General features: G+C 36.0%; 6 protein-coding genes across 6 annotated transcripts; 2 read left to right on the forward strand and 4 right to left on the reverse strand.

The window, feature by feature from the left end:
* Positions 1–475: 475 nt before the first annotated feature.
* On the reverse strand, positions 476–1840 carry PRCAT00002970001 (uncharacterized protein; the record flags this gene model as incomplete). Its single annotated transcript, XM_062952863.1, has 1 exon — positions 476–1840. One exon carries the CDS (start codon positions 1838–1840, stop codon positions 476–478), a length of 1365 nt encoding a protein of 454 aa, XP_062809724.1.
* A 676-nt stretch (positions 1841–2516) lies between these two features.
* Positions 2517–3515, reverse strand: PRCAT00002971001 (uncharacterized protein; the record flags this gene model as incomplete). The annotated part of the gene is made up of 1 exon (XM_062952864.1): positions 2517–3515. The coding sequence occupies one exon, from the start codon at positions 3513–3515 to the stop codon at positions 2517–2519; it is 999 nt and encodes a 332-aa protein (XP_062809725.1).
* Positions 3516–4116: 601 nt separating this feature from the next.
* PRCAT00002972001 (uncharacterized protein) lies at positions 4117–5655 on the forward strand (the record flags this gene model as incomplete). Its single annotated transcript, XM_062952866.1, has 1 exon — positions 4117–5655. One exon carries the CDS (start codon positions 4117–4119, stop codon positions 5653–5655), a length of 1539 nt encoding a protein of 512 aa, XP_062809726.1.
* Positions 5656–5769: 114 nt separating this feature from the next.
* On the reverse strand, positions 5770–7299 carry PRCAT00002973001 (uncharacterized protein; the record flags this gene model as incomplete). The annotated part of the gene is made up of 1 exon (XM_062952867.1): positions 5770–7299. One exon carries the CDS (start codon positions 7297–7299, stop codon positions 5770–5772), a length of 1530 nt encoding a protein of 509 aa, XP_062809727.1.
* Positions 7300–8426: 1127 nt separating this feature from the next.
* STB5 (Stb5p) lies at positions 8427–10484 on the forward strand (the record flags this gene model as incomplete). Its single annotated transcript, XM_062952868.1, has 1 exon — positions 8427–10484. The coding sequence occupies one exon, from the start codon at positions 8427–8429 to the stop codon at positions 10482–10484; it is 2058 nt and encodes a 685-aa protein (XP_062809728.1).
* Positions 10485–11026: 542 nt separating this feature from the next.
* PDE1 (3',5'-cyclic-nucleotide phosphodiesterase PDE1) lies at positions 11027–12109 on the reverse strand (the record flags this gene model as incomplete). The annotated part of the gene is made up of 1 exon (XM_062952869.1): positions 11027–12109. The coding sequence occupies one exon, from the start codon at positions 12107–12109 to the stop codon at positions 11027–11029; it is 1083 nt and encodes a 360-aa protein (XP_062809729.1).
* Between the last annotated feature and the right edge of the window lie 2168 nt (positions 12110–14277).

Below are 14277 nucleotides of genomic sequence, written 5' to 3' on the forward strand. Positions count from 1 at the left end.
AGTATCTAGAAATATTTATGCTATTGAGGACCTAGATCGTTGCATAGAATCCAAGTAATGAATATTGTAAAAGTAATGAGGGTGAAGAGTCATTTTATTCCGATTAACATTTTAGTATGAATTACAAGAAGGCTCAATTAAATGAATTAAGCTGAACATTGGATCTAGTGGGTAGTGTCTGTTTAACTTCTGTAAATTTCCCTTCTATGGACAAGTAATCCAGAGACAAAGATTATGGAAGGCATTAGTAAAACTTGAACCTATTAAGTTAACAAAATAGATACTACATGGAGAAATAAACAAAAGCCGAAGTTCTGCCAAGAGAAGATATTTTAATCTCGAGCTATGTGATAAGTTCTTCGACAGCTCAATTTTAACTAGCTTAATGAATCGGTCTATTTCTTTAATTTTCTTCTCTTCGAGTCAAGAATGAAATGAAACTTAAAAGAAACCTAAAAATTTTACCAAAGAACGCTTAGTCTCTTAACAATCTGAAGTCTTCCCCATTAGCCCTCAACTTATTGGCATGATCTACAATTTTAAGTAGTCTTTCAGCTTTTTTTTTGGAAGTCTTGCTTCTAAATGCAATTTTCTCATCTGTCCAAATAGGTGCGTCAAGCCCAGCAACACCGACACAGCTATCGTCAATCCATTTCTTTAGACTTTTACAGTATTCTACATCATCAGGAAACTTTAAATTATGGAATTCTTTTCCTTTGGGCTTTTGCTCGACCTCTTTAGCGTAGTCCTCCCTCATTTCTTCAATTGATGGTAATATTATTCTTCCACTGAGAACACGAGCAATCAAAGCAGCCTGGGATTCTGCAAATGGCATTGGAATCACAAATTTAGGCAATCCTATCAAGACTAACGAAGGATCTGGTATATAAAACATTTGCTTATATATGTTGAATACTTGATTGCCGTCTAATACTATATCTGGATAACTCTTTAGAAAAGATATATCATATAAATAGCCAGTGCAATAGATAATACTATCAACGTTTTCAATAGCCTTTCCATCTATAGTCAATATTGACTTTGTAGAAGAATCAAACCTTTTTATCATTCCAATCCTAGTAACTTCATGGTTCTCAATTTCAGCAATTTCTGATTTGGTTCTACTAGAAAGATAAACTTTCTTTGCACTCACACTTAATTGAGTAGCTATATCGATACCACTAGCCGAATTTCCGACAACTAACACAGTTTTGTTGGTGAACTCTATAGCATCATCGAAATATTTAGCATGCGTCACAGATCTAGGAAAAGTAACTTTCCATTCCTCCAATCCCTCAACAGTGGGGTAAAAAGGATTATTAAAATGTCCATTGGCAATTACAATAGCATCATAATACTCGACTTTCTTTTCTTTGGTTTTCAAATTTTCAAATAAAAGTTCCCACTTACTGTTTATTTTAGTTAAAGCAGAGACAAACGAGTTATAACGAATATTAACGTGTGTCGGAATGGTAGCAGCATATTTTTGCAAATAACTGAAGACCTCTTCCCTTTTTGGATAGATAAATGTTCCTTGAGGAAAATGGACCCCGCTGTACTCCATTAGGTTACTCCCGATATTGGTTTCTAAGTGCTTGTACATAGGGGAGAACATTTCCGACTTATTAGATTCATCATTGCATACTATCTCAGCATCGTTCAATTTATTGAAAGTTGACTTATTTCCAGTGTAGTACCATAATCCTCCAATATTATCATTCTTTTCAAACAAGTCGATTTCAAGATCTTCCTCAAACCCCAAGGCTTTTCCTGCTGCGAGACCACACGGGCCGCCTCCAATGATACCAATACGCTTATATTTGAGTAAAGATACTGTCATTATTGGTATACAGGTAAATATTGGTGTTAGGATAATGATATTATCAAATCACCTAGTTGATACCAAATACAAGAAATGAAAGAAAGAAAGAGAATAGCTAGAAGAAAAGTATGGATATTAAGTTTTCATAGACTCTCACGGACGCTTCTGTAGAAGTAAAATTGCAACATCTCGAAGTAATGCCGACCAGAAATTGCCTAATATAGAATAACAATATTTAGCTATCTTGGAATGGGCTCACACTCTCAAATACGGCTCGTTTAAACGCGTAAGAAGGTAAGAAGATAAGAAGATAAAATGATAAAGATGATAAAGATGATAAGACGATAGAAGAATAAGTATCAATTTAGGTTTAGATTGCTGTAAGGTTTCAATATAACAAAAAATTTTCGTGAATAAAAAGCAAAGATTGTATAAAAAAATGGTAGATTAAACTTTGATAAGCGCAGAAACCTTCTAAAAGAATTTTCATTCGATTGCATTCTATGAGATTGTGTAGCAACAACAGTAAACATGTGTCGGATACCCTCACTTTGAAAGAGCAACGGAAATGAGTAGTGGGATCTTCATATACACTTATTTGGTACTGTGTATTTCCGACGGGCTTGCAATGCTCTACTACACAGGGTATGCAAGGCGATATATAAAATAGATATAAACATCCACATCTATTAATCTAAACTTCGGTATCAAATATCTTCTCTAAATATCTATACCAATTTAAACCCAAAACTTTTTTAATTTTTTCCTCTGACCAGCCTTTTCTAGCCATTGCTAATGCTAATTCAGCTCTGTTAGCCAAAGGGCCAAGAGGTTTCACGACCTTGTCCGATCCCCAAGGAGTTAGTTTTCTCGAATATCCTTTATCTTTATTACACCATTCCATGAAGTCTGATGGTCTTCCATGACCTTCGGAGGCATCTGAACCAATTCCGACCAAATCCTCACCATTAAGACCAATAACGTAGTCCACTACATCAACATAGTCATCAATAGTCGAACCATTGCCCTTAGGCATATGAGGCCCGAATTGTGAAATACCCACGAAGCCGCCTTTGGAACCAATTAGCTTGATTAATTCATCTGATTTATTACGGCCGCTCTCTTTCAATGCTGCGGGCAAAATGTGAGAAAAGCAAGGTGGCTTCTTTGCATACTCAATCACGTCCTTCGAGGTAATGGGACCAACATGGGATAAATCACAAACGATACCAAGTCTAGCCATTTCGTCAACCACTTCTCTACCTGTTAATCCTGAATCCTTTAGTTCAAGATAACCCGCGCCAGAGTAGTTTTGCGTGTTGTATGTCAATTGCATCATGCGTACACCAAGGTCTCTGAAGATTCTTAAATAGCCCAATTGATCTTCAATTCCAGATGTATTCTGCCACGATAGTAAAACTCCAGTTTTCCCATCAGCTTTAGCTCTCTTAATGTCCTCAACGGAATGCACCTGAATGATCAAATGTGAATACTCATCGAACCATTTTTTCCATTGTATCACATTCTTGATGGAATTTTCAAAGTTCTCCCAAAGCCCACATGTACAAGAAACAGCTGTGATACCTCCTTTATTCCACGATTCAAAAATCTCAGGTCCGAATTTACAAATATTAAGACCATCAATATGTATTGACTCCTTATAAATCTTTGTCGCTTCTTCCGAAGAAACCATACCTCCAACTCCTACTTTGTAATGAAACCTGAACACAGTAAGACGTCGTTGGGAAATCTCTTCAGTTTAAATAATTTCTTCTTTAAAGATTCTACTGCGTATTGGGACCTTTGTTTAATTTCTGATGCACCATCACATACTTCAATCCATAATAGGAAAATCGAAATCGGACCTTTTTGATCTCTTTTCCTCGGTAAAATTTCCAACTATTCAGCCACACTTATCTAATTATACTGCTGCAAAGACAGCCTTATTCATTTACAACCCAATTAGGTTATAACATGTCGGACAATTCGTGTAGACTTTACTACATTGCGACATTGCGCTAATGTCTCATGCGGACATTTTTGTCGGTAAATATTTTAATTGTCGCGCCACACTTATCTCATCTTATTGTTGCAAAGGCAAATATACGATGGCTCATTCACCGAAAACCTAATTAGGTTGTGATCTGTCGGACTATCTCTGTAGACCTTTAATGACTTGCGACATTATTAATTAACATATCAAATTCTACAAATATATAAATTATCTATATGATATGGCATTTGGAAAATGGGAGAGCAAAGTGGGATAGCAAACTTGTATCGAGAAGGGAGAAATGGCTTCTGATGAGAAAGAAGTAATGTCGGCAAATGAAAAAGAAGTGGATACATTTACAGACGTGGTAGGGGCTGACACTGTTGAGCTGTTGAGTTCAGAAAGAAATACCAAATGGAACAGGTTGAAAGGTGTCATCTGGGATTCTTTAGACAAATCACCAGAGGAGAGGCGGTTTATATTCAAGGTGGATTGCTGGGTTATGACATATGTATGTGTTTCGTACTTTGTCAAGTATTTAGATTCCATGAACACTGCCAATGCCTATGTTTCAGGAATGAAAGAAGATTTGAATTTCCATGGTATCCAATATAATTGGCTTTCCACATGGTATTATATTGGGTATATAATTGGACAAGTTCCATCTCAAATTGCTATTAGTTATATCAGGCCTTCTATTTGGCTCCCAGCAAATGAAATCTTGTATGCGGCATTCGTGATGGCCATGGCAGGTGCAAAAGATGTAAAGACATTGTATGCCTTTAGATTTTTTATAGGATTATTTGAAAGTACGGCATATGTTGGTATCATGACTCTTTTGTCGAATTTTTATCTTCCTGATGAGTTAGGTAAAAGGACATGTATCTTTCAAACATCTTCTAGTGCTGCTCAGATGTTCTCCGGTTATTTGCAAACAGGTTTATATAATGGGATGAATGGTAATGGTGGATTGGCAGCCTGGAGATGGTTATTCATTTTTGATGGAGTGATCACAATCCCTGTCGCAATTGCAGGCTTTTTTGTGATTCCTGATGACCCTTTGGACTCCAAAGCGTTCTGGTTCAAAGCCAATGACAAGAAAATCGCATTGGAAAGATTGAAGAAAAGTAATAGAAATACTAAGCCAAAAATGAAATTCAATCATCTTCTTGATATGTTGAAAGACTGGCCAATTTACTTGTTTTCGGCGGCATTTTGCTGCCATGTTGTTGGTATCAGATTATACAGTTACATGAATCTTTGGTTACAAGAGGCAGGTTTTTCTGTTAGTAAGACTAATATTTTACCTACAGTTGGTTATGCCATTCAAATAGTTTGTACTTTGTGTTGGGCTTGGTTATCTGATGGCTTCGGTAGCCGTTGGTCAGTTATTGTACTAGCTTGTTCGACAGCAATTATCGGTTCCATTATATTGTGGGTATGGCCAAATAAAAATAGTGGTTTATTTGCTGGCTGGTACCTTTTATTCTGTGAAACAGGTGCGGGAGCTTTGTTCATTGCTTGGATGTCGGAGACATTGAGTACCGCTGTCGAGCAGAGATATTTGATTATTGGTGTTGTCGAAACTACTTCTTTTATTTTAAGTGCTGCGGTTCCTTTATATTTGTACCCAGCAGACGAAGCTCCTCATTATAGATATGCTTATCCCGTGACATTTATGTTCTTCACGTTGGAAGCTGTTTTGACTATTGTTATAGCATATATTCAACGGCTTGAAAACAAAGGGATCTTAGTGAATAAACACTTTTTTGAGGATGTCGTCGATAAAAACATCTCAGCTGTTGAAGAAGCAGAAGTAATTGAGAAGACTATGGCCTAGGTAATTCAATTCTTTTATACATATAGTGATGTGGATATTGAAGTTATGAATATTATATTTTCGAAAGTAGTCACCGTAATCAATTCTAAAAATATGGTTCTCTATTCTAGTATTCTACGTATTTAAGACATTTGAATCCCATTCTTCCTTCGTCATTCTTTCCAATGGTAATAAAGGGATTTTTCGGTTTTTATACTCAAAATTATGAAAATTCGGATTTGACCAACCATCGCAATCTACTAATACTATCCCTTGGTCTGCTAAAGCAGTATAAGAAGATCTGAAATGAGCAGTGGATTTAATAGCTATAATTAGAGGTCTTTTGATAGAAATATCCAAGCCTATTCTTAAAAAGGCATTTATGTCATAAGGTTGAATTCTTTCTGTAGTGACCACAATTGAACCATTTTCCACTTGTAGTACTGATGTCAAACCACCATGCAATCTTGCTCCTTTCATCATATTTCCAATATTAACATATTCGTAATCTAAAATCTTACTTACTTTGGCTCGTAGCTCAAGAGTACGACTGGAACTATGAGATAAAGCAGTGCCAAATTTAAACGTAGCAATATTCCCTTCTCCAATTTCAATAGCTTTCTGGACTACCGTTGGGTCAACATGAAAAGCACTAACGAATTCGCTGGAGGACGTTAATAATTTCGATAGCAAATGCGTTTCATCGGCACTTCCTCCAGAACCCGGCGAATCAGATACGTCAGCCACAATTATTCTTCCAAATTTTGATTTCTTGTCAATCAGGGGCCAAACTTGGCTTAACTGTGGTATCGGTTTCAATATTTCATCCTTCAATTCCCATATTAAGTCTGACAATTCACCTAACGCTTTTTTGCAGACTTCTGTTTCGTTGTTTGTCGCTAGCAAATTCATACCAAGATCATAACAATCCCCAAAAGCAAAACCGCCTGAAATCGCTAAATCTTTTATATTATATTTAATTTCTAAGCTTTTTGCTTTATTCATGATTTTATAAAAGGGAAGGTTCTCCACCGTTGCTTGATTTGGTAAAGCTGAAATAATAGGTATGGGGAATCGTAATGTCTGCCATTTACGACCTCCTATAGACATTTCTCTAGCCAATTCAGATGCTAATTTACCTCTATTGTAGGTGTCAACATGAGGATATTCCTTTCCCACTATTACGACGTCTGAGAGATTCACTAATTTCTCACTGATATTGGCATGGAAATCGAGAGTTATTCCTATTATGGTATTGGAATTACCAAGTAACCCTCTGAACATTTCAACCAAGTGGCCATCGGGGTCTTTCATTCCTGCGACTAAGTTAGCTCCGTGTAAGAGCATCATAACAATATCTGGCGCACCCTTTCTTTGAAGATAATCACTAAACTCATTTATAATATCAGTTTTAATCTCTACAAAAGAATCGTACTCGATCATGCCTCCCGGAAGACAAGCAGTACATACGCCAATATCAATTTCATCTCCATTACTTATAAATGGTTCCAAGGAGCCATTAACCCAATCAGATTCATTCTTAAATGTGTCTCTAACTGACTCAAATCCCTTCAAGTAATGACGTTTTTTAAAATCCGATGTCTTGACCTCAATTGGTATGAAGGAGCTTGCTTCGTGAAATAGCTGAGTGATAAATACTCTCATAGTTAACAACCATTTTTCAGCCCATATTATCCATTTGAACTTTTATAAGGTTTAAAAGGGTTTTATCACTTGTTTTCTTCTAGATCAATAGTCCGACAAATTATTTCCTTTTTTGGAAACAGAATCTCAAAGTGCCGCAACGGTGTGGATTTATCTAATTTGGGACAGGCCCAAAGGTGTCAAGATTCCTAGAGAATGTCATCAAAATTATCAATGATGTGATTGAGCTGTTATAACGCTTCATGACCAGCATATTGACTCTAAATATCAGCGAGTTTTTCGAAATAACATCTATGACATCGTTCTTGATACCATCCATTGCAATTGTCATGATACTATAGAGAGAACTTGAGATGAATAATAGTATTACTCAATGTTTGAGGATTGGATACAGTGCGAGCTAAACCAATGAGAACGACAATATGAAATACTGGAACCGTCTTTCACCTAGATATTGATATGAACTAATGAACTAACTGATACTTCAAAAAGGTGTACGTGAGGTAGTTAGCGATTAAAGATTATAAAGTAAAAAAGAGACAGGGACGAAATAGTTTAACACTATAGCATCCAATGCTGGGAGCATCAATGCATGAGGCTTTTAAAGGATCAATTCTTATGAAAAGTGCACCTCTCAAGACGATCGCGTGCGATTTTGTGAATCCGTACATATGTTCACTCTATATTTCAGCCATACTTTTCCATTACTCTCGCAGCTCCAACACTGAAACTCGTTTTAGTCTCTCCGTTCGATTTTATTGGGAGTTTGAGCCGAAGGAGATATATAATTCACCATTTCTTTCTCGTCAGAAATGTCTATTAGTGTTTTCTAATATAAAATTGGCATTTTAGAGCCTCGATTTGTACGCTTTACTTACCTTGAATTGTAGAAAAGTACACTATTATACTTATAGTTCTTAAAGTGCCTTTTTGCCAAAAGATAGCTTATCTATTGTATAATATTTGAAGCTAAATCAAAAAGCCACCTTCCTATACATAAGGTATACTGGAACATTTTCTATATACAGGTCATATGATGATTATTTCTTCTGCCACAGTTAGTGTAAGATCATACTTGGTAGTTGAACTCAGATCTTGAGGAAACTATTGATAATTATGGACTAATTATGAATATTCGAAATGATAGGCTGAATGAATCAATATCTCCCAATTCTATAGACTGCTTGAATGAGTCTCGTCTGTCTTTTAAGGCGACAACATCCTATAAACGAGAACTAGAATCCATAATTACTAGAGAACCGATAATGTTAAGTAAAGCATCAGAAGTGAATAAGGTAGTAGGTAAAGGGTCTAAGTTTGATCAGTCAAAAATGGTGTCGAGGTTCCGGCTAAACAGAGAACAGATACCACAGAATGCAATAACAGACAACTCAATTACAAGCTGCGTAAGATGTAGAAGATTGAAGAAGAAATGTGATAAGTATCTTCCAAATTGCATAAAGTGTCAAAGAGCAGGTGAGAAATGTGAATACGCTGCCAGAAAAACCAGAAAAAGGCAAAACAGTGTTACAAAGGAGTTACCTACAATTGATGATCTGCATTTATCCGAAAGTGTAGTAGCATTGACGTCAACCTCCGCTGATCAGACTCCATATAGTGAATCACAGAGTTCTCAAATAGGAGAGAAGAGAATTCAAGAAGTTAGACTTCCATTGGATCCTGAAGTTGCGAGGTTATCAGCAAAACACAGTAATTTAACTCCTTCACTTACAAATATCCCCTTAAACTTAAAGTTACCCAGCTTCAGTTCATATTCAAAGCAAATTTCAAATGTCTTAATAAGTGCCGTAGGCATAAATACTAATTCAAATGTGAGTTTAATTCCCCCGATAATTGATAAAGCTTTAATCTGGATGTTCATTGAAGCATATTTTGAGCACAACCATAGAGCATATCCAATTATAGACAAATCTGAATTCACTAGAAAGCTTAAAGAAATAAGTATGAATGATTTAGATGCATTTGAAGACCAATTTGAATTATACATGGTTATGGCAATTGGTTGTACCTCGCTAGAAAGAGCAGGATTGATTTCACGAGATAAAAAAATAGCTGAATACTTTGCATCAAAGGCATTGAATGTCATATCAAACAATCTATCGGGAAATGATATCAAGAATGTAAAATATCTACTACTTTTAGGATTATATTCGTATTTTGATCCTTCTGAATTTACATCGTGGGAAATTAGTGGAAAGCTAACTAGATTATCGGTGTCCTTGGGCTTGAATAAGGAATTACTGTCGCTATCGAAAAGCAAGATCAGCGCTCAAGAAATTGAAATGAGACGTAGACTATTTTGGAGTGTTTACATAATGGACAAGGTGATATCAGTTTCATTGGGTAGACCCGTTGGGATAAATGATGAAGATATTAATATCCCATTACCAGCTGTCTTGGGAAATGAGCCAGATGAGAACGAGGATATTGAGATTAACAAATTAATAATTGAAATTAGAAGGATTGAAGGAAGAATCTTGAAAAAGGTTCATTCAGTCAATTCTGGAATAATGTTAGATGAGAAGGGCTCTAGAGAAGATCGATGCAAATCTATATTGCAGGAACTAAAATATGAAATTGAGGATTGGTATCTGAAGGCAGGCTCAACAAGTAACCCATTGATTTATTCAGATACTACATTCTCATTTCATGGCTCTGTGCCATGGTATGATGCGAGATATTCTCATTTATTAATATTGTTATACCGGCCATCTTATTTAAACCCAACACCAACACCTGATATACTAGAAGTTCTTGGTAGAGCTTGCTTACAAACATTATCGTCCACTTATCGTCTCTACAGTTCCAATCTTTTGCCTTTGAACTGGATTACGTTGTATCGGTTTTTGACAGTCTGCACAACTATGCTATATTGTCTATGCAAATGGAGTATTGACCTAATTGAATCGAAAACGGAGATTGGTTACTGTATTGAAATCCTAGAAGGATTTGGGAATGATTGGACAGTTGCAAGGAAATGCGCCGAAGTTTTCAAGTCTATCGATAACAAAATGTTAGAAATCAGTTTAACCAGTGAGGGAAATGTACCCGATATGGATCATTTGATAAATGACTTATTAGGAGCTTCGTCTTCATATCACGAGATTTTAAGTACCTTTTCAGTTGATATTTCATTAGATGGTTCGTTTATGTATGTAGGATAAGCATCATAGCAGTCTTCATCACTTAACTATCTTGTTCAGTTGAAGAATTGAAGTCAAACCGTAGTGAAAGAAATCAAAACATCAGAGATTGAAAAGGATAGAAGCATCAAGATGGCGATCCTTTAAAGAGTTCCGACACAGATAAATTATAGCATGATAGAAGAATTAAATTCTAAAATCTAAATATGTGCTTCGAGTGAAGATATACTTGATTCTTTAGGAACAATTATCATTTAATACTCCCATTATAAGACATGTTCACAAAAAGTATAATTTTCCATTGAAAAGAAAACCTCCGAGCCATACATGGAACTTTAACAAAACTTAAAATGCAAAAGGTTTTCGGTTAATATCATGAATTTGGTAAAAATTATTGAAGATGAAGACTTCCTCGAGTTTTTTTTACTTCTATGTGGCCACTTCTGGCCTGTATCAGCTCTCATACATAGTTTTTTACGTTTAGTTATCGGTTCAAAAAAAGTTTACACTCTTCGAGATATCTTAACTCTTGATATATAAATTTCAAGGAAATACAAATAGTATCAAACATGAAGAGAAACCCCGGTTAGAGCAAGCGACAATTTCAATCCCAAGTTATGTGATTCATTCATTAATTTTAAATCTCTCATTAACTTTCGTCTAGGGTCAGAATTACCATCAATGGGCTCTTTCACATGATTTATTATGACATTGAGACCTTCCAAAGGTCTTGAATTCGAAGGAAGTAATTTTGAACATTCGTCATCCAATACTTTTAGCTCATGAATAACATGCTCTGGAGTCATGTGGCCATAGAGCTCGTCTCGGTAGTTATTAGGCATGGAACACTCTAAAACTATTCCTTTCAAATATCTACTTTCATTAATGATTAACGGCGCAATATGCTTCCAGATCTTTAGATTCTTTGATTCCTTGGAAACTATATCACTTTCAAAATCTCCAATTATAAGAATATATTCAGTAGAAGAGTTGAGCTGAATTAAAAATGCTGAACTTGAGTAGAATGTGTCTGTCTTTCCAGCTGGATTACCATGGCATATATCAAACATTAATATCGTGAATTGATCGGTTACAGCAAAGGGAGTCCAAAAATCCCTACTTTCAAGGCTTAGAACATTGTAGCGTGACATATTGGGCCATATAGCGTCATTGAGGATGTACTTTTGCAATGAATCTATCGTGAAGTCGGACCCGTATATTTTTTTTGATGAAGTGAACCCTGCAGAATTAACAACAAGCCCACAGATATGATCCATATGAGGATGGGTAATTAAGTAGGACTTTACACATTTGAAAATGTCGAATGCATGTCTCAATGGCGATACAGAATCTGGAAATTTGATAAATGGAGTCGTCACCTCTGAATTGAAATATTGTTCCAATGGTAATGAATCTGTGTAAAGGCTTAGTATCTTACTAGTTGGTTTTTTGAATTTGACTTCATTTCTTATGGTTTCACTTAAGGAAGCAACACCAGATCCAGCATCAATGATAAGTAGCTGATTCTCAAGCTTACCGGAAAGTATTTCTTCATAGGTGATATGCGATGGCTTCAATAAAATCGAACATGTGGAGCCATCAATAGGGCCCCCTGATGAACCTAGAAAAGTTAATTCAAATCCCATCTGATCTTAATACATCAATGCTTTTTGAGCTATTGTCTTTTGTAAAGATCTCCTTACTATCGTCCCAATTCATATGCTTTTCAAAGCCATCAATGTGCAACTGAAACGACAATCGACGTCTCAGTCAAATTGACTATCAGTGAAATTTCACCTCGATAACACAAATGAAAAGAATTACGAGCCAAAAGGACAATACGAAAACACATTTTACGTCGTATATGTAATTATGGAACAGTCTAAGAGGATGCTAATGAAGCTTCAGAATTTCTTAGGGCTATAAGCTTCTAACTTAGCTATGAACACCGCTTTCTAGATTCTTCTTCAGTATCGGATTGTGGGTTGCTTAGAATTACCTGTATTTAAAGACGGGGACACAAGCGACCTTTTTGAAGCGGTGAAGAAGGTAGAGAGTCCGAAGATGATGCCCATAAGGTCAAAATAGCGCAAGGAGGGAGACCTGTTTTCATTGAGTCTCTCAACAAACAATGCCATGTACGACGGGTTATTTTAGCTCTTCTGACAGGGGAATATCCTGCTCATGCAGATAACAGAATCTCAGTGTAATAAAAAAACGAAGCTGAATCCCATAAGGAAATCAACAGCATCAGATGAAAGAACACAGGAATCAACAAACAAGTTCAGCACTACGCTGTTGACCTTTTCAATATCATAGTCTTTCATTTTTTTGTATCTAAATGTAGTAGCAAATTCAGTCCAGAAAGATCTCAGCAGGTCAATTGCATTGACAGCAGTATGGAAAGTTCCACTCTTCTGACGAGCTACTAGCTGGATAATTGTTCACCGGATTGGAAGCTTGCGATCGTTTTCCTGCTTTAATTAGCAAGTGGATTACAGTTACAAGGAGAGACTGTTTGATCGCTGAGTACGAGGAAAAAGGTTAATCGACACTTGCATCAGGGGGAGCAGCAGTAGTAGTATTTAGCAGCAACTATCAGTTGATGCAGTCGTTTCTTTGCATTCTGAGCCTGCTGTAGTGCTGGCTGGAGCTCAGCGAATAAATTATATCTGGCCATTGAATTTTAATAACCTGAATGACGCTTTAATTGTCTCCTTAAGTAGGGTTTTCGTCCTTCTTCTTTTTCTTTGTTTATCTTATAGAGTAACAAACAGGGTTCTCTTATAACGATGATGAGAAAGATAAGAAACTCTACTGGAAAGTTGAAAATTCGAATATCGAGACTGCACATTACATATTACTCTGGCCCTTTCTTCAAGACTACGACTGGACACTTCACCCATAAGTTGACGAAGAGAAGGAAAGCAGAGAAAGTAATGGATACTAAGCCTTAGGTCTCTTAAAGTATTGTGAAAGATCTATTTAATCATCCCATAAACTATCGAAAGTGCTATTAGAAGATTCGAAAACCAACGTACTAAAAGCTGCAAAATCCAAGTGCACATCAAGATAGATCAACAGATTCTAGTGGCCCCAAATAATACTCTCTATTTTGGATTTACGAGAAGATTTTTGACTGTAGCTGTAATAAGAATTCTCTACTTTGTTTATATTTATTCAATTAGCTCAAATTTATGGATAGTCTTTCCTGGAGTGGATATTGATGTTAAGTACGTACAAGTCTTATAGTACTTTTTTGAATAATGATTTATATAATAAAGCCATTAAAGTCACTAAGTGATAGTAAATGCGGTATTTCGAGTCAATGCCTTTTGGAAGATGAGCTTTTTTAAACACGTCGTTCCAACTGTCACATACAGAAGAAAAGTGAGGTAAATATCTTGATAGAAACTCACAGGAACAGTAAGGTAGCTGTCTGCAGCTTAAACAATAAGGAATGGGAAGTTCTGAACCTTGAAAATTCAAAGAGTGCCAAGATATCAAGCTTTAATTTATAAATTCCTACTCAGCATCCATTTAAAAGAATGTCTTGAGAGTCCACACTCTCTAATAAGCTTAGAGCTGAATCTAGTAACAGAGTTCTTCAATTTAAAGCAGAGGGGATGACCGCTGATCAAAGCATATGAAAATAATTGACTTCATAAGAAAACCCAATTTCAGTCTTCTGAACATCAAAATAGTTCTTCAAGACTCCTATTGAAATTGAAAACTCACGGGGATTTTTTTTTAAAAATGCTTAGAAAATATTCTCGAGGGATCACTATGGTAAGTTATGCTCCTTCATTTGTCA

The sequence above is a fragment of the Priceomyces carsonii genome, assembly GCF_900007245.1.
Source record: "Priceomyces carsonii strain CBS4050 genome assembly, scaffold: Debaryomyces_carsonii_scaffold_3, whole genome shotgun sequence".
NCBI lineage: Eukaryota > Fungi > Ascomycota > Pichiomycetes > Serinales > Debaryomycetaceae > Priceomyces > Priceomyces carsonii.